Source organism: Aulonocara sp. 'chitande type north' Nkhata Bay, linkage group LG4 (genome assembly GCF_057382095.1).
Source record: "Aulonocara sp. 'chitande type north' Nkhata Bay isolate Kocher_YH1m ecotype deep benthic linkage group LG4, A_spYH_male_GT1.1, whole genome shotgun sequence".
Classification (NCBI taxonomy): domain Eukaryota; kingdom Metazoa; phylum Chordata; class Actinopteri; order Cichliformes; family Cichlidae; genus Aulonocara; species Aulonocara sp. 'chitande type north' Nkhata Bay.
In genome coordinates, this window is record NC_141347.1 from 16,125,849 (window position 1) to 16,146,673 (window position 20,825).

General features: G+C 43.3%; 2 protein-coding genes across 3 annotated transcripts in view; both read right to left on the reverse strand.

The window, feature by feature from the left end:
• The window catches only part of cacng3b (calcium channel, voltage-dependent, gamma subunit 3b), a 36,604-nt gene extending 31,455 nt beyond the window's left edge, over nt 1-5,149 (reverse strand). Inside the window, exons 1-2 of one of the 2 annotated variants that reach the window (XM_086288741.1) lie at nt 4,408-5,149; nt 3,515-4,324 (exon numbers count right to left, since the gene is read on the reverse strand). In XM_086288741.1, coding sequence (XP_086144867.1) covers nt 3,515-3,731 — 217 coding nt within the window. In that variant the 5' untranslated portion in view covers nt 3,732-4,324; nt 4,408-5,149. Of the gene's footprint in view, nt 1-3,514 lie in introns of both variants that reach the window. The other variant, XM_086288740.1, reaches the window with a different exon arrangement.
• A 7,149-nt stretch (nt 5,150-12,298) lies between these two features.
• The window catches only part of prkcbb (protein kinase C, beta b), a 108,042-nt gene continuing 99,515 nt past the window's right edge, over nt 12,299-20,825 (reverse strand). The window contains exon 17 of the mRNA XM_086288743.1: nt 12,299-15,568. Within this exon, the coding sequence (XP_086144869.1) occupies nt 15,413-15,568 (156 nt within the window). The 3' untranslated portion in view covers nt 12,299-15,412. The remainder of the gene's footprint in view (nt 15,569-20,825) is intronic.

Consider the following 20,825-nt stretch of genomic DNA (forward strand, 5'->3'; position numbering starts at 1 on the left):
AGCATCCATCACTGTAATAATGTATGTGACACAAAATAAAAGCAAAACAGGTTCCATTTAGAAGCAGAGAATACGTGCATGTGCAGGCGCTTTTACGCCTAGTTAGTTGTATTTAAAAATCAGTGAAAACTTTAGAATAAGACCACCTGCTCGCTACTACTTATATGCTAATTATTGCCTTAAAGTAAATATTTCTTTCAATTAAGGTCTCTTTTTGCCTTGGTGCCCATTTTCACTGCTAAATAAAACTGTAAATGCTGCACATCATGCATGTGTAACTGCTCTGTGTGTTCACCTCCACTGTAAGAACACTGCATATATGAGGCTTCACTACTTGTCTGTAGTTACTGTCTAAGTCACTCACACCCTCCCTGTTGTCGGACACAGTACAGGTTGCTAATACACACATCCGCTTCCTGTCAGCTTATGGGGCAGCTATGAATTATAAAAGCATGGCTACCAGTGTGTTACCACTGTGCTAAGTGGATATAAGATGGACAGAATGACAAAAGAGATAAGAGAGCTTCTTCACTTAAGTAAAGCAGTTGTTAAAGGCGTGCATGAAGGAGTATATGTGCAAATGATGTTTCGTTGTCTGAGCCTGTGTGTGTGAATGCACTGACATTGTGTTAACTTGGCATCCTGCTCCCACAGCTGTGCCTATGTGGAGGATTGGGAATATCCTGGAATTTGTCTGTTTATTCATTCAATAACATGTGCGTGTTGCTGTGTGCATAAACGTACAGCAGCATACCTGCACCATCTGGCGCTGTAACACCCCCCCGCCCACACACACACTTTGACGTGTTGACAGTGTCAAAGTCCTCTATCTTGTTCAAGTTTTAGATTTTTCCTTTTTATGTTCACTTCAGTTGTCTATTAATTGGAACACTGGTGGGTCAATCCCAGGCTGCTCCAACCTGCATGTCAGAAGTATCGTTGGGCAAGATGCTGAACCCCGAGTTGCCTCTGATGCATCCATCAGACTGTTGGCCTATGTGAACGTTAGGTTAAAACTGCTTAGGCATAGAAAAAGCACTTGCATGAATGGGTGAATGAGGCTTTATTAAAAAAAGCTTTGAGTGCTCAAATTCAGTAGAAAATAACTATGTAAGAGCCAATCCATACAGCCAAAAGGCTTTAGAGAGCCAATCAAACCCTGTGATCAAGGCACACTCTTCTGTGTGGTGCTAAATATGATGGATGTGCAGCCAAATGCCTTGAGAGTTTCTAGAAAAAGTCCAAATTAACAAGAAAATCACTCAGAGTTTTTAAAGGGAGAAATGCTGCAAATAAGGACTTGAAAAAGTAAGAAGCAGCGGGGGTGATGTATATGAATTTTAATTTGAATCATATTTACTACATCTGGCTTTTTACATTTTTTGGGCAATTAATTTCCTTAAACGTATTGTACAATTTATTATGTTTTTTTCAGTGAGAAAAAACAGTCACACTGATGTAGAAGTCTCAAAAACCCATACATCAAATATGATAGACTAGATGTTAAAGGCCTAGCTGACTTCATCTGATTTTGGGCAATAACAAGGTCTGAGTCACATTCTTGGAACCAAAACTTTTTCAAGACATTGTCAATTCTTCCAGCTGATAACGAAGTTAGATCAGATGTTAGATTAGATTAGCCATTGTTGTCTCTGGGGAAATTTACCTTGGACAAGTGAGGGAAACATGTAAGATAACACACACAAACAAACACTCTGCACTTATTACCATTACCATGTTGGCACTCATGTAAACCAGCTACAGTGAACACAACAGCTGTTAGCCTTGCTTGCCGTCCCGTATTCTGTGCACTTTACTCGCACAAGGAAAAAAAACAGCCTATTTAAACCGCTGATATCTAAATGTTCAATATGAATTTGTGTGATACTGTTACATCAGTCAAATGTTGGTCAGTGTCACACAAAGAAGAGTCATCTGACTTCTGTTTCAGTGATGTAGTAGCTGATCGTCACTGACATTACTCCTCCTGTGTTTTGTCGAATGGGAAATATGTTTATCTGGCTTTTGGAGTGTTGGGAGTTCCCCATTATCTAAATGTAGATTGCTTGTGAATTGTAAAGTTCACTGCACCGCCATGAAGTTTTGATGCATCCCTACTCCAACACAGCTGAATCAAATGGTTGGATTACCTCTTCAGCATGCCATCAAATTTGGCAAAGGCCTGATAACAAACCATTCATTTGATTCAGGTGTATCGGAACAAGGATGTGTCTAAAAGCTGCAGGACGGTAGCTCTCGAGGACTGGAGTTGGACCACCCTGCTCTACATATAAGAGTCAAGAAGTCTGGATTCAGTGGAAAGACCAACTTCTCTTCAATGCTTGGTGTGCCCCTCTGTTCAAGGATGGTTGTTCACAGTAGACATAGATGGCCTGTCTCACTCCTCTTTTAAACAATCTGTCTTCTCTGTCCATAATGTGAATATTGGCATCCTCAAAAGAGTGACCTTTGTCCTTTAGATGCAGATGTACAGCTGAGTCTTGTCCTGTCAGGGTGGCTCTTCTATGTTTTGTGGTGAGTTTATGGAGTGGCTCTTTGGTTTCTGCAGTGTAGAGATCTGAGCACTCCCCACTGCACAGCATATTTCATGTTACTTAACTTGTACTTGGAATGATCCAGAGCCATTGAATGGAAGAGTGGCGTCATCTCCACGCTAGCTTCGTCACAGAGTTACAGAAGCACAGTTTGAGGAGTTAAAAACAATGCTGTATGTTATTAGCACACAGTCCAACTGCCAGCTAAGCACTTGCAGAAACTATTTCAATGCTACAACACCCGGCTGATAGGACTCTGACTTACTCAAGGGCTCTGGGCTGAACCAGAACTTAAAGGTGAAACATTTTCATGAAATTTAGAAATCCAATCACTTTCTTTCAATACTCCCGAATGACCTGGATGACTGAGAGCCTATGCCTAAACTCTCTGGCAAGAATTCAGTGAACCACCATTGCCTTTGGTTCCATAATCAACAGGTGCTTGCGAAATTCACACCCAGTTCCAGCGCCATTCAGGCCAAAACAAGCTTCTTCTTTTTTTCCTCCAACCTGGAACAACAGTGCAATCCACCTTCAAAGGAAAAACCTTTCCCATCATTACTGTGGTGGTGCCAGGGTGCACATGCCTGGTTCATGGTAGTGGTGCAGATGCCTGGCTAATAACGCTCTGTTTGCCCTGTTAGTGCTTTATTTCTACCCAGAGCTATGCAGCGTGATGACAGCCACATCTACTCAGTTGCGATCTATTCTGCGGTGGAGGGTGAAGTCGAGAAGAGCAGCTTAAGAAGTGAGTTACAGGGATTATAGGCTGCTGTCACACTCTCATAGGCAAACACACAAACCTCCTCTGGTATTAAAAGGCAGACAGTAGGGGAGACAGGGCGTGTGCGTGTGGAAACAGCTACACGCACGAGCACTCACACACACAAACACACACGCGCCGGCCAGAAGCAGAGAGAGGAGAGACAGACAGGCAGCCAGTCAGACTGATCACGTACCTTCCAGACAGCAGGTTCGCCAGAGGCCGGAGTGCGTCATCACCTCCTCGTTCTTGCGGCTCGTGTCGTTGTCGCCGCTGCTCTTCACGCGGCACACCCCGCGCGAGTACAGCCAGTAGTCGGTACCGACGGCGATGGTCATGAGGCTGAAGGCGGCGAACGCGCCCACCGTCGTCACGAGCATCTGGACGCCGCGGTCACACATCAGCATCTTCATATATGCGGCTCCTGTTCGTCTTAATCTGTTTTCGTGTGTGTGTGTGTGTTTCCTTTCCTTTTCCCCTCCGCTCTTTTAGATTCACCCCTTTTATTTCCTTTATATCCCGCGAGACTTGGAGAGTCAGAGTGAGGGACACGCGCTCAAATAAATAATAAGAGCAATAACAACAACAACACGGGGAAGGTAGGTAAAGGTGGCGAGTTTGTGAGGAGGCTATGGAGAGAGAAATGAAGCTGGACCCGGCTGCCTGGTTCGCTGAGTTGACTTGAGGCTCGTGGCAAAGGGCGGGAAGGTAGGAGAGCGGCACGTCACTTTCTCGCGCATCAAAAACCGGTTCTCACCATCACCATCCACATACAGAGGCGCGTGCACGCACCCACACAGCGTAGGATTAACGGCCAACGGTCGTCCCCAACTGCTGGCACTGCCCACACTCACTCAGAGTGGAAGTTAACGGCGGTAACGCATCCTGCCGTGTTATTCGTCCCGGGGTTAGGGGAGAGCTTCTTGTCTTCGCCTCTCCTGCTTTCCTTCTTAACTTATTAATCTGTGAAGCATTAACAGCCAGGGTCTGTGTAGGGGGACTCCATCTTTAAAACAGCAAAACAGGGGATCATTTTGTCTGTAGCGATGTCACCCCCGCAGCGTGAATCTGTACTAAAGCATCACTCACCGCTGTGACCGGTTCTCCTCTTCCCACAGTGTCTCTGACAGCAGGCCAGCGTCTGTTCACCTCCCCGTCCAGTGAATTAATGAATGAATACAAGAATGGTGAATAAAGACCATGTGTTATCTACAAAGCGGAGACTGACCGACATCCATCGCGTGTTTTCCGCTCCAGCTGTTGACACAGTGACATGTTTTATCTCCCTGGATGACCAATGTCCGGGCTTTAGACACTAGTCCAAACCGTATCCGGTGAAATGCTCTATACAAGTTAAATTGGTCCAATAAGCACAACAAGAAAGGATTAATCAGATTTATCCTCCATAGAAGTCAGTGTAGAACCGCAACCGGGACACACCGGCCGACGACAGTTACACCCGCTTGCGTTTGCTCCCAAGAAACGTGCCTGCTGGTAGGCGACAAATAATAAAAAATAAAAACAACAACAAGAAGAAGACAGCCGTCGCCTCCTCCACTTCGTCGTCCTCTTCTTCTTCCTCCTCCTCCTCCTCTCCGTCCAACCAACACAAACTAAAATTAACCGCGGGTCTCCTCAAACTCCGCCCGAGGCAGAGGCAGTCGGCTGGGATTGGGTTCCCCGGTGAAAGAGCCCTTCGGGAGCTAATAGTGTGCCTTCACTGCTGCAAGTCCCGCCCACCACCTTCTCTATAAAGCCAAGCCAGTTTCACTTGAAACACAAACACACACTGGTTGAAAAGTATTCCCACGTCTGCGCGACCCGGCTGGGTAGCAGAATAGACCCCGCAGTAGAGAGTTAACAGAGGGTATGTATGGCAGGTCATTAGTGCCACACATACAGCGGTGATCAGGACAGATCAGAGCACGCTGGACTTTGATTTGACCACGTTTCACTGTGAGTAGATATTGAGCTGTCTACACACACACACACACACACACACACACACACACACACACACGAAGAATAAAAGGGAATAAGTTGTGATAGCACAATAAAACGAACTGCATGTGTTCAAAGGCAGGGTTGCGTGTAGTTTTGTGGCTTGCTGTCCCTGGTGCTGAGTGCGGCGCTGTCCTTGGTGCTCATTTGAAACGCAGCGTCATCCCCCTCCTCCTCCTCCCCTCTCTGTTTTTCTGTTTTCTCCTCTCTCCTCCGCTAGCCGCGGCGCCAGTAGCTCCTGCGCCGCACTGATTAGTTAGAAAAGAGAGAGCGGGAGAGAGATTGGCAAGCGATGCATGGAGAATCGCGCTCGGGAGAGAAGCACAGACGCCACTTAAAGAGCCACGGACCGTTTTTAATGACTCCACTTCAGCGAGGATTCCACACGAGGCGGTCTGCTCTTCATGCTTCACTTAACACACCGGAGTGCGCGTGACCGTGGGTGCAAGTATCATAGGTGTATACCTGAGTAACATGTGTATATATGGAAATCAGAGGGGGGTTTAAAGCTTGCTGTAGCCTGCCTAAACCCAAGGAATGGAAACGTGGCTTCTTTTCTGGAGCCCATCCATCCACTTAAGTGTTTAGGTGCCACAGCTCACTGACTGATTCTCTGACTCTATTAAAGGCTGAGGAATTAAAACAATCAAAAACAGAGAGACAGAAAAGTGAGCACAGAGCACAGAGAGCAGGGGGAGAAGGATTACAGATAAATAAATCCATGAACTGATCACCAGAGAGTGCAGTGACAGGTCCTATCATTCTTCTCACTTGCTCTTCCTCTGTGTATCTGTGTGTGTGTGTGTGTCCGAGGCCCTTGCTCGGCTGCATTATCTCACAAGAAGACTCATTAACATAGAAATGACTTTAGGAAGAGAAGTACAGCGTTTCACCTCTGGTGAGAGACGGAAAGCAGGGAAGCCGAAGAGAGGAAGGAGGGCGGGAAAGGAGATGTCGAAGTGAGTTTGGATGGTGGCTGAGAAGAGAAGTGGAGAGATAAGGAAGAAAAAGAATGAAGGGTGGGCAAAAGGCAATGGAGGAGGCAACAAGTGAGGAAAGGACAGGTGGAAGAAGATGAAGAAAGGATATAGAAAAAGAAATGGTTGAATGGTGACATGTTGATGCAATCAGTTTACAGAATACAAGCAGCATTTTTCAGTAGATGAAATGTTCTTGTTTTTTGAGTAGAGCATAAAAGTTATAGAGCCAAAGTCTGACCAGTGGCACAGCGAGGGAACATTTTGTGCAGCCTGCAAGCGTGTCAAGAAAAGATGAAACACCAACAGTTTGTGTCATTCTATAAAGCAGCACAGAGAAAGACTGAGGGAGCATTTCTCTTCAGTTTCAGATCTTCTTTCTATCCATCATACATGGCTAACCCTTCCTAACATTAACACATGGAGCTGGTGTCAACAAACACTGCCTCACTGATGGTTAAAAACGGTAAACTCAAGGCAGCACAAGATTCTCTGGGCAGGTTACGAACGCTACCTACAATTTTTTGGATGTTTGCATTTTTCTTGTTCACATGAGCCCAAACTTTGAGACCACCCCCCCCCCCCCCCCCCCCTCCATTGCAGAGAGTTGACTTTTAGATACCCATTCGTTCATTTTCTTCTGCTTATGGAGTTCAACAGGGGTTAGCTGTCATAGGGCGAGGGGCAGGGTACACCCAGGAGAGGTCGCCTGTGGATCTACCAGCTCCACACAGAGACAGACAATCACGAACATGCCCAGAACCTTCTTGTGACAAGGTTAACCACTGCACCCATGAGCCACTCTCTTGGGTATATATTTTATTTAAAAAGGTTACTGACAGAATGCAGCATTGGCAACATGTATATAAAATGATCATATCTGTTATTAACTTCTGTCTCTCTTCCACAGCATGTCTTTTATCCTGTCTTCCTTCTCTCACCCCAACCGGTCGCAGCAGATGGCCCCGCCCCTCCCTGAGCCTGGTTCTGCCGGAGGTTTCTTCCTGTTAAAAGGGAGTTTTTCCTTCCCACTGTCGCCAAAGTGCTTGGTCATAGGGGGTCATATGATTGTTGGGTTTTTCTCTGTATCTATGAAGCACCTTGAGGCGACTTATGTTGTGATTTGGCGCTATATAAATAAAATTGAATTGAATTGAATTGAATTGAAAATATACTTTCAGGTTTCCTACTCTGTGGTCATGAGGTATAGGTAAGGTAAGTATATTTTATATAGAGAGGTACTACTACTAAGAATTAAACACTGCAGTTGTGATATATTTATCACAGCAGGCACGTGTTTTATAAATATCGACAACAGTAAATCTTAGGTTTCTTTCAGGATGTCAGCAGAAACACTAAAAAACTGCAGTCAGATTTCTTACCATGAGTAATGCAGATTGTTGTAAGATCAGCATCACCTTGTGGCTTAATTTCCTCTCTTAAAACCCTTTTGCTCTCTTAGATATGGCATAAAGTGCAGACTACTGACAGGAACTTTTTATAACGACAAACTATTAACTTCTAACCAAAGTGTGATTACAGTGATGGTGTTGGTAGGCAGCAGAGAGAGACAGGACTCGAGGAGGCCCTTGTGGGGAAAGGCATTTGGGACATGACGTTAGCAATCACCAAAATGTCCTATGTTTGCCCTTTCTCTGTCATTGGGAGAGCTGTTTCTGCTCTCTTTTTCTCTCCTCTCCTCAGTTATTGGCAGTGCAACAGAAGGATGAGGATAGAGATATGGGGAGGTTCTTGAAGCGGGGAGGAGGAGGAAGACTGCAGGGCTTCTGCTTGGTGAGCTGGAACCTTCTCACACCTCTGGCCAGTGTTCAGAGATTAGGAGGAGGAGGAAGAAGTTAGAGGAAACTGAAAACCACAGAGAAATTAGAGAGCAAAAGGTAAGCTGTTTGGAGGAAGAGAAATGTGCCGTAAGGAGGGTGAGCTGGATAGATTTACAGATGGGGAGTGTGGGGCAGCTAGTGGTGATGTTGCATTTTTGTGTGACTGTGCTCGTATATTTAATGATGTATACAAGTGAGTGCGTTGGAGAGAAATCAGAGTTTTTCAGATGTGTGTGTTGCCTCTGGCACGGCCAGAGTTCAGTCTTCTGTACGTGGTAGGTCTTCAAATGTGAAGTAATCATTCATTTCTGGGTGATTGTAATGTGCATGACAAACACTTTTTTTCATTGTCACATGAAAAGTGTTTCTAATGAGTTCTAATGTTTCCTTTATGTAATTCATGGTGCAGGGACATGGACGTTAGCTTGAAGAGTTTAGTTTATGCTACAGTCACACTGGCGAAAACAGTGGCTAGAGACCATGGCATCACCAAAATTACGGCAATCGTTTGCAGTCTCCACTCGCTGTCACCTGGTGTCTTCAAGATGTGTCGAGATGGTGATACAGCAATAAGATGAAACCAGTCTGCTTCATGCTAATAATTGTAACTGTGATAGAGCAGCGAAATTTGCTAACCTGTTGCCGTCTACTTTTTTAAATATTTATTGCAGTGGAGTCAGGATCTTGATGCTAGTTGCCTTGGAGCTCTGGAGGGGTCCCCATCACGTCGTTCGTCTCTACATTACCCCATGCAGGGTGCAAATTACTTTAAAAAAACATCAGTGGAAGTGATATAAATAATTAAGCAGAGGTGTTATCCATTAATTTGGGACCGCTCGCAGGCTGACTCCAGTTGATTGCAATGAGTTGGTCTGTCTGCATTTGTAAAGTATTTGCAATTATTTTAAATTCTTCTGTCTGAATGAAATCAGTCCAAGTTGGATGGCAACTTTTTCCTAGACGTGTTGCTTCTCAATTGCCTGTGTAATTGTCTTGTAATTGAAAGTAGTTGCCCAGAGGTTGATGGTCTTTCATGATGAACATCTGGGCAACCAGGAACTACTTAATGTCAGTCTCCCAACACCAAAATACTTAAAAGCAACCACTGGTTTTTCCTAGCTGTTTTATTTTTCCTATAAGTGTGACTGAGGCTTTAAAGACTTGGTTTAAAGTTATGAGCAAACAGGAAAACAGGTCAGTGAATGTCTCATAAAGATATGGGAACATGACTGTGTGTGTGTGTGTGTGTCAGATTAGGTAAAAACATAACAGACTTTGACATTGATTGATTAAGAATGAGGTGTGGTGTGAATGAAATAGAGAAACAGAGAAACAGAGGGACACTTTAGCTGGGAAGAAACATGTCTGATGGTGTGAAGGTGTGCCTAATATGGTTGCCTAATGAAAACGTCTGTGCGGCTGTATGTGAGAGAGAGAGAGTGAGAGGTGGTAGAAGAGAGGGCAAGAAAGGAGATAGGGTGAAATAAATCCAATAAGCTCCTCTGTCATGCTACCCTCTTGAGCGTTTTAAAGAGCCACTGAATGAAAAAATAAGAGAATCTTTTGCTTTTGTCAGTTTTCCTTTTTCATCTCTCGTCAGTCTGCTGCAGAGAGCGTCGTTTTTACCTCAAAACTCCCCCATCATCTTTTTTTCTTTTTCATTCAGCAATAGCATGTAGCTTCCTCGCTTCAGCATGCTCTGAAAGGCACAGAGCTAAAATGCATATACCAAAATCAGTGCTTCCTCTGTCACTGCCTTGGGGCAGGCTCCAATCAACACCCCGCTCTCTCACCATTGCAAGCCTAAGGGGAACAAACAAACAAACAAATAAACAGTTATTGAGTCTAATTTTATGTTCCCTTGTTTGAAAGTGTGAAAGCCTCTGCTGCACTTTATACTTATTTATGGTCGCTCCAGTTTCTGTCATAGTTCATGCTGCCAGTGTGTTTGCATATGTATGCCTATATGCATTTAGCATACAGTGATTTTAATGATTTTTTAAAACATGTCTTCAGGGAAGGTTCATGTTTGGCATGACATAATTTACTTTTGCAGTTCTCTCTGTGTGCTCTCATATAGAACAAATGCTTATTTCACTTTCAGTTTATCCACAAAATGCAGTCACAATCATGATTATGCATAAAGTATTCACTTGTTAAATGGGAGCCTCTTCTGTATAGGGGCCCAGAGATCAAAGAACAAATGACTTGCAATTGAATACAAATACAATTTCTAACCTGAATCCTTCACCCTATTAGCCATCCATCCATTCACCTTCTTCTTATTATCCAGTTCAGCATCATCCGGAGGGCGGAGCCTATCCCAGCTGTCACTAGCCAGCATGGAGGGTACACAGGTGGCCAGTCTGTTGCAGGATTAATGCATAGAGACAGACAACCATTCACAACCCCACGCACATCTTTTGACTGAAGGAGGAAGCTTGAGTACTCCGAGGGGACCCATACAGACATGTGGCCAACATGCAAACTCCCATGCAAAGCATGAATCCCCAGTCCGGATTCAGACATGCAAACTCAGCACCATTGTGCAAAAGTAGCCTAAAATTACTCTAAAGACCCTCAAAGTATATCATAGTACATCTAGACAGTGGCACATAGAGAATAACTGTCACGGGCTGCGGAGGCAGACCATGTGTGGGTTTGTGTTGAGGACCCAGGAGCAGACAGAGGCGAGGAGACGGAACCTGAGAACCAAAAACGAGCCTTTATTTGGCTGGTAGCAGGAACTGAATATGAAAACTAAGGAAACTAAGAGCAACCATGAAAAACTGACTACTAAGACCTGAACTATGACAACACACTGTGGCAATAAACTATGACCAAAAATGGGGTGGGTAACACAGACAACGCAATGTTAAACACACGGAGTCTGAGGACTTAGATACACACATGGGGTGATCAGGAGACGTGGAGACACAGCTGACTCGAATGAAACATAATGACAACGCAGGGGAGAGTAACACTGCACACACTAACACGAGACACGGACCTTCAAAGTAAAACCAGAAACATGACAGACACTGAACTAAACCTAAGAACGAAACTCTTAACCAGAATAACACTGAAACTGAGGATTATAATATTCAAAACAGGACAACTAAAGAATCTGAAAGTAAACCATAATACAGAATAAACAGCAAAATACAAGAAACTGAAAATGCTGGGTCAAAATGACCCAGAACCGTGACAATAACAGTATATATTAAGAGCATGAATTTCAAATAGAAATCTACATTATTTTTAAAACATTTGGACTGTTTGGAAATGTGCTATATAAATAAACTTGACCATGAACTAGTATTGAACATACTGTAGTTGCAACTTCTGTCCTGTGGCTAATCTGTGGAGCTCCTGTTTTTTGCCTTTTGTTGTACTTGAGAGGGAAACTACACGGAGATAAGGTCACAAAGTCTATCACTGATTCTATATATACAACAGTATATGTTGCACAGACATTTAGAAAGGTCCAGTATTCAGTTTATCCTCATATGTAATTTTAAATCCATGTCCTACTTGTTCTTCTTCTGGGCTTTTTTTTTTAACCCTTTATCTTCATATTTGTTCATCAGTTTTCCTTCAAATAAAATATTAATCACTGTTACATTAATATTGACATTATGAGAAAGGGCCATATACGTGGTGCCTTCAGAGGTGTTTGTCTATACCTGTTTGCTGAAAGCCATTAAAAAGTATGCGTAATGATAAAGACACATTTTGCATTTGCTGTACAAAATATTATGAAGAGATACCTCGTTAATTTCTGCACATTCTTACAGATTTACTACGGTAATAAAAAGGTTTTCTAAACTCCTGTGGCATTTTGCATCATTTCAGATTAATTAATGGTTGTTATCAGTTCTTAAAAAATAAAAGATTTTGAAATCAAATTTCATCATTAACACAACAGCCCATGAACTGTTGATATATTGATGGCAAAGTTTAACCAGTGATTTGACCTGTATGCAACAGCTTGTGATGCTATAACTGCTCCACTTACTTTTTTTTTTTTATCATATTTTCACAGTGAGAATATAACAGATGATCTAGAAAAAAGAAAGACATTCAAAACAAAACAGACCAAAAACAAGGAAACAAGCCAACATGTGATTTTGCAACATAATTTATTACTTTACAACCGCAAGCATCACAAAACATTATTATTATTATTATTATTATTATTGTTATTATTATTAAATCAGTGAACTATCTTATCTCATAAAACACATCCTTACTCTTTTCTTGCAGTTTTCTGCATTTAAACACTGAAAATTATCTTCAGGTTATTGTTAAATCACTTGTTGTTTAGAATGTAAGCCCAGCCTAAATCAAAGCAGAAGTAAGGTCAAAATGCAGCCATCAAATGTTAATTAAACCTTAGCAGCAGCTCCTCGGTTGTTATGTTTAGTGTCATGTAGCCTTTGAAAGGCTACAAACCGTAAGAGAGAAGGGTAAAGGGGAAGAGAACGGGACCAATCAGGGATAATGAGAGGCAAATGAAACTGAAATGCCTCGAGAAGACGAGGGAAGAAGCAAGGGAAAAAGCTGCAGGAAGGGATAAAGGTCAAGAGGAAAGGAACGAAGAAAGAGAAAGACAACGAGGAAGCTGAGTGGGAGAGGAAGAGAGGAAGAAGGGGAGAGAAAGGTCAGAGCAGAAAATAAAATGACAGATGGAAAGGCGTGATCAAAGGAAAGGTCGGGAGGAGAGACAGGAGGGAAGGACACTTTCAGGCCAATACAGTCCACATACGAGTGGCAGAGCACTAAACATCTAGATCTTGCTGGATTTCAGTCAGCACAGATGTATATTTATATCTAGTTTTCGCTCCATGTTTTCTATTGCAACTTACATACATCATTTTTACCCCTAAACACATTGATTTCTGAGTATAAATACAACTATGGAAATGGAAGACTCTTACCCCTATGTACTTCAAAAATATTTATATCTGTACAAATAAAAGCAAAACACAGTCTTTCAATAATATTCAGTAAATGTGCAGCAATGACACGAGACATATCATAAATTAAGCGACATAAAAACCCTTTTACTGTCTAATAAAGAAACTATCACACACATACCCACACACACCAGTCCAACACTTAATATAGAATAAGTCCATATCATATGGAACAAGATATGAAAAAGAGAGATCGTCACATGCATGCATAGTATACTTCCTCATAGTCCTGTAATTTTTTTTAAAAATGTGAAACATATCTGCTAGCTTCTTAAACCAGCTTGTGCGTGTGTTACGGTCATTTTTTCATGTTGGCGCTGTTTAGTCAAACGATGCTGAAGCTGAAGAGAACATTTCTTATCAGATTTAAAGACAGACCTATATTAAAACTGAGCAGCGCTTAAGATATCTGAGTCACACGCATGTAGTGTGCCGTGCTCACTCATTAACTCGGCCATACAAATTCACAAGACAGCTGGCTGAGTGCTATCGAGCGCTTTGGGGTGTGGGGTTGTCAACAGCAGATGCTGAGACTGGGCGTGATTAATATTAGGAGATATTTACACCCTTGACCAGAGAAATATATGGCTGACACACAAAGGGCAGTTGTTGTTTTTTTAAATTTTATATTATACAGCAAAGAAGCAAAACATAAGGACGGCAGAGTAAAGTTTCACCAAAGCTCGAAGATGCTGTGTGCACGTTATTGAAGACACTACAGGCGTGCGTCCTTTCATGAAGATGCTGTTTGTGCTGATTAAAGCAGCAGGAGAAGGAGGAGGATGGGAATCTAGGCCTGTGCAACGGACCTACAGTATATGTCTTGTGTGCCTCCAGGTGCAAACATTTCTTAGTCATTGTCCGCCTTGTTACGCTTCACCTAGTAATTCCAACCCTCAGTCGAGGATCTGACTGTATGGCTACGTGGGTGTACACAGGTATGGGTGCTTGTGTGTGTGACCCAAAATACATACATGTAATTCTGTCTGTCACACACACACACTCACGTACATATATTCTAATATATGGATGACTGTCAAGAAATGCACACATACACAAATAAATTACAGGCAGGTGGTTTAAATTAAAATAAAAAAAAATATGAAAAAGCAGCATTGCTTTTTTATTATTGCTGTTTGTGAAATGACTCCCTTGGAGGCTGTCAAAGCAGCTCAGCGTTCACCGTCTGCGCACGTGTGGATGCCCCACTGGTGACTGCTGCATTGCCAACTCCTGCGACGACTCATCGCACCAGGCTCCCACTGAAGCCCTGGCAGACATACGGGCTAGAGCCAAAACAATTCTGATAATAATAAGAGAGGCATCAGAGGGGCGGATGGAGGGTGAAAAGGAGGAAATAGAGGAAAAAGAAAAAGAGGGGGTAAAAAAAAAAAACCCTAAAAAGGCTGTGAAGCTCGCTAAGTGTGAGACGCTAAGCCTCATGAGAGTGGGATGGGAACAATGGCCCAGTGGAAGTGGTTGGCGGTACTGCTCGCGGTGTGTGTCAGGATGAATGCAGAGGATACGGTTGATATTACGAAATGCAGATGTGCATACAGTTCAAGAAGTTAGAAAGTTTTACTCCTATACAATTTTTACAAAGACACAAGAGTAACAACATTAGAATATATATAAAACTTTACATTGCTAACACCGTGACACGCCAGTTATGTTGTAAAAACATTCATAAACACCAAATCTACATTCCAGTGTGCTTCGTAGGTCTTGGTCCCATTTTACTGTGCATGACAGGGATCCAGAGTTAAACCTGGAACTATCAGCGCTCATCGATGGCGGCCAATTTAGCAATGCCAGGAAAATATGAGCCTGGATTTGCGCGATGGTGCTTTGTAGATGTCACAATGATGCTGTGAAACTTGTGGGATAACACAAGGGAACATAATGCAATACTTCACTTTAAGAATACTAAGAGCGGTGAAAGGCTTGTTGCAGATACAATGCCATAAACACATCAGGAATTCTATCGTTGAATAAAGAAAGAGTGAGCTGACACGAGTGAAGCGGTAAGCTTGTGCTTCTCTACACTGAATAAAACCGGTTGGATTAATGCAGTTGATATTTTCTCTTGTTCCTGCCCTGCACAAAAAGCAGATGTTGACACCTCGGACATTTTTGATTCAATACTTCAACGTCTTTGGTATCCAGTGTTTGGTGCTGTGATTCCTGTTTTGGGCTGCAATCTTGGAGATACCCCAGTATGGCCTAAAAGAACTACAGACATTTACTGAACATACACATTTACTGCTTTGAAACCTCCTCTATCGGTCCATCGGTGTTAATTAGCGGGGGCCACGTATTCCGGGTTGATGTAGGAAAAGCCGAGGAAATCGTCCTGGTCCAGGTTCATGATGACGAGCTTGTCTGTTGGCGTCAAGTCCACAGCCATCTTGGTGAACTCCTTGTCAAAGTTGCAGGTGTCCCGACGGTTCCTCTGCAGGTGGGGTTCAGAGATTATGAAGGGGAGAGGATGTGATGAGAGGGAGGAACGACAGAAAAAATATTGTTGGAGGAGAGTGGGATGGATTGGGATGGAAAAGAGAATCCACTGCTGTTAAACACCCTATAGCGGACAATCAACTTAAAGCACAAGCTCTTTTGAACTAAAGAAACTGCAATATTGTTCAGTTTCTGTACTGTGATGGTGCAACGAACAAATGATTAGGAAGCGCTTCCCTTTCGTACCCGAGGTCAAATAAATCCTGTTCACTCTCATGTCTGTCTGTCTTCCTCTGTTTCAAGTCTTTATGCTTATTGCTCAGTCACAATACAGTAAAAATAGGACATCGGCCTCCTTGCAACTAGGAAAAAAATCGGTGTTTCCCCAGTGAAAGCTTTGGTGTTGGAGACTGATTATAAGATGTTACATAGTGTACAACACTGCCAACCTCTGCATAGTCCATGTCCAATCACCTTTCAATTGCAAGGTGATTGGACAGCTCGCACGCGTGGGCTAACTCAAACTGACTGCAGTCACTCTCATACAGCTATGCAAATTGTTACGAGCACCAATCAATGGCCAAGAGTAAGCATATGTATGCAAATGTGCTGTTTATAGGGTTGGGAAACCTGCAGTCAGCTGAGAATGAAGACTTTATCACAGCTGATTGCGATATCATGACGAACTTTTGCAGGTAATTGTCAGCTTGACCCAATTCAATCGCCAACGGAAAGCAGAGGATCTGTCTTTTTGCACTTTTATTGTCAAGGTGCTTTGAAGATGGCAACTGACTTTGAATGGACACAAACCTGGTCCTCAAAGTCTTCAAAGCAATTATTTCAAAGGCAAGTTCAGTGCACACAGAAGCAGTAATTTTGGTTATGCCACTAGCATGAGCCTGTAGCATGAGCCAGGTTACTTTGCTGTTTGCAGAAAGTTTATCTTTACTGCACACAGGTGAATTGTATCAATTCTTATTTAAAAAATTTTTATTTCCAAAACCTGTACTTGCTTTTTTTCCTTTTTTGGCTTACAAATGAGAAACAACACAGAACACAAGAAACAGCATCAAATGTGCTTGAACTGATAACCAGAGACTGTTCATTCAAAACCCACAAAACTCTGGTATTTTCTTTACATTTGTAGATCAAAGTGGATACCCTAAAAAATTTGTTGTCTGTCTCTCACAGTGGAAATGTTGATGCTAGTGATCCCTGAAATGAAACCACCTGCTGCGGCACAAAATCCTGTGTGCAGTCACATGGTATGTTAGGAAAAACTCACCTGAACATCTAATCTTTCCAGTTAAGTTTCACTATCTAAAGTATTTAAACTTTATTATTAAATGTTAAGAAGAATGTGAATGTTGCCCCACAAGAATACAGAAGACCTTCTTGACCTTCATCTAAGAAAAGGCGTTGTAGCTGGTTGGACTTGCTAAGCCTTGAAAATAAGAAACATCTCTCTTTTTTCAGCACTGAACAAAACAGAACAGTGGTGTATTCAGTCCATTTGCATTGCACAGAAAGTTTTTGGATGAAGCATAGCACCCCCACTTCCCTTCCTTTAGGGCTTTTCCAATCTTCATGTAATAACATTTTGCTAGTAAACACACAAGTGCAAGTAGAAAGAAAAGTTGAGTCTGGACTTAAACATGTGGAAAATAATCAGTTAGAACAAACGTGAGTCAGGCTGTTCATAAGGAAATAGGATATTAGGAGATCAAGCCATTTTCAGTATAATTTATGGATATGCTGGGAAACTGCATACAGTAAAGGAGAGCTGCAGAGAGGAGTGAGTGCTGAGAGGTGCTAAGCAAAGAGAGGAAAGAGACAAACTTGAGGGGGTCGAGTACACCAACTGTGACTTTCTGCAGGAGGTGAGGGATCCTGGGTGGATGCACTCGTAGTAAAGCAGGAGGGGCTTTCTCTGGGGCAGAGGCTCATTAACACACAACCTGGCTCATTTTTTATGTATAGATTTATGAAAGGCAACACCAAGCTTCACCGCTGGCAAGTATGTTCCCCAAAGAAATAGAAGTAAAGACGGAACCAGAACAGCACAAACTTTAAAATGATCTCCAGTGTGGCCATTTCCATCTTTAATCAAAAGCAAAGACACCTTAGGCTGATTTCTATAACGCAGATATCACATTGTGTTTCACCTGCTCTTTATCAGCTTTTAACTTTTTCTAATTATGAGTCCTACTTACTGTCACTCCCTGGGTCTCACGTCGCCAGATCATTTACATAAGTGTGAAAACTTTGCATGCCTTCATCAGCATGTTTCAGCGTTCTTCGACGTTATCACATACTTAAAACGCAAACTTTGATGAGCTAATTCACAAATAATATGCTATATAATAATATGGAAAATATATATTCACTGGCCATTTCATTAAATATGTTTGTTCAAGTGCTCTTTAACACATATGTAATCAAACCCGACCGCTTTGAGCTGAAAGGAGGATGACGCTACTTCAAATAGCCACTTGTTACAACCAAAGTATGCAGAACAGCATCTCTGAACACACAACACATCCAACCTTGAAGCAAATGTGGTACAGCAGCAGAAGACCACATCCAGTGCCACTTTCATCAGCTAAGAACAGGGCATTGAGGCTATAATTGGCACAAGCTCACCAAAATTGGACAATACAAGACTGAAAATCGTTGCCAGGTCTGATAACTCTTGATTTCTGCTGCTACGTTAGGGTCAGAATTTAGTGTGAGCATCCTTCCAGTCTACCTGAGTATTGTTACTGACATGTCCATCCCTTTATGGCCACAGTGTACCCATCTTTTGATGGCTGCTTCCAGCTCAAGCTGGTTAACCTCAAGCAGGTTTCTGTATTTCATTTGAGTTCAGTGAACTCAAATGGCCTCTACAGTCATCAGATCTCAATCCTGTAGACTGAAATCTGATGACTCCTTTGTGATGTGGTCGCTGAATGTACTTTTAAATGCATCTGGAGTTGGCAAAAAAATGACCAGAATATAGTCAGTGTTTAAGACGTAATATTAAAAAGCCATAGAGTCACAGTGGGATGAATAGCAAAGAAGGAGAGAAGAAAAAATAAAATCAAGCAGTTACATAAATATTCACATCACCAGGAAAGCAGCGGTAGTGGGGAAGAGCTTATAAGAGGCAATCCACAGAAAAATCCACAATCATAAATATTTTGATTAAAAAGACAGCAAGCGATTTATCAAATACATCCATAAAGTCAACAGTGTGAGGATCTATCAGCATGTAAGTCTGAAAAACACAAATAAATGAAGACACAGTGGCAACGTGAAAAGGAAGAGAAAAAGAGACAGGGTTAGGCGGAGAGGACTGCTGGCTTTCTAGGCTATTTAAAAATCAGTCTTCAGTTTTCAGACCCTTCTTCTGTGGAACCAGCTCCCAGTTTGGATTTGGGAGACCGACACCCTCTCTACTTTTAAGACTAGACTTAAAACTTTTCTTTTTGATAAAGCTTATAGTTAGGGCTGGATCAGGTGACCCTGAATCCTCCCTTAGGCCTAGGCTGCTGGACGCTTCCCATGATGCACTGAGTGTTTCGTCTGCACTCATCTGTCTTCACTCTATATGTGTTTATGCAAGACTCTGCATTTAATCATTAATTATTATTAATCTCTGACTATTCTATAGCATGTCTTTAGCCTTGTGTCCTCCCCTCTTTTTTTTTTTTTTTTTTTGCCTGTCCCGTTCGGCTCTTTTGCCATCAGAATTGTTGTCTAAAGGCAAAGAAAGATGCCCAACGGATTTACTTTACCAAACTGACCATCCCAGCCTTGCCGTAATGGTCCATTTGATTCACCTTTTATTGTTTATTTTATTTTCACTTACTGAATACGGGACAGACTTGACTGGGGGAAAGAAGGGGAGAAAGAAAGAGGGAAAGAGAAACAGCTGAGAAGAGGGACGGGGGAGAAGGGCAAAAGACAAAAACCAACAGAACGGGCAGAGAAAAAAAATGCATATATCAATCACCTGGATCACCTGCTGAGAAAGAAAAAAGAAAGCAAGCAGAAGAGAACAAGAGTAATAGAATAAACAACATCACAATGATATATGGGAATATGACAGTAAATACTAAATGTTAAACATTATTGTGCAGCACATAAGATCAACAGAACACAGTGTGCTTTGAGGTAGGAGCCAAAAAGGGTGTAGTTTGTGGGTGTGATCACCCGTGTGTACACCTGTGAGCATGGACGCGCTTGTTTTTTGTTTTTTTAAAAGGTTCCTTCATGTAATAATCTGCTAGAGGGTGTGGGGGGGCCACAGCCCCGTCCTCCAGGGCGTGAAGCAGGTGTGGAGGAGATCAAAACTCCAGACATCCAGAGGCCCCCAGAACACAAGAGACCAAGGAAGACCAACAGAGGGGCAGCTGCGCCACTGTCCCGGAAAGAGCTGAGGAGAGTCCCAGATGAGGGCTCACTCAGCAGCCGCGGAGCAGAAGCCAGGGGGAGTTGCAGTGACACGCCCGTGAGCTCCGCTGGCAGCCAGCTGCGCCTGAGTGACCGAGCCCCAGGCCGAGAGGCCGGGGGCACCCCACCTCCGAAGTGGCCCGAGCGAGCCCCAGGCTCCAGGCCCCGATAAGCGGCCGCCAAGGAGTGAGCCGGTGTGTACCTGGACGCCCATCCCCGGACACAAAGAACCACCAACGCACCGATGTCTGAGGGGGTCCGCCACTGGCAGGGGAAGTGGTGGTAGGGGGAGATAGGCCTCCAAACCTTGGAGGGCCTGAGATGTCCCCAGAGAGGTGGCGCCTGACACCCAACCTGACATATAGACACAGACATACAGGCACACACAGATACAAACATCCATTCCCACCCTCATGCTCTCATATGCACTTACTCCACACTCAACCAACGTGGAGACAGACATAAAGAGACGCTGTACACACGATCACACTCCCCAAGCGTACTCTACAAACCGGGTCTAGGTGCCCTCGCCCCTGGAGGGGGGAACTGCACCCAGACCCAGGTGGTGTTTCCCTTTTCCCTGCGGTGGGGGGAGGCAGACCGCCCCGACTCCGCAGCAGCAGGAAGGCCCCACACTCCAGACCGCAGTCGGACGGCCAACTCCTCCTCCTAGCCCCCCTGCTCCAGCAGGTCGCAGAGAACGGGGGTGAGAGAAGACTCCAAACCTCCCTCCACCCGCTCATTGTAATGTTGATGCATGTGTGTTCTAAGGTGCATTTAAAACCCAGGAGGGCATGGAGCTACCTGCCAGAGAG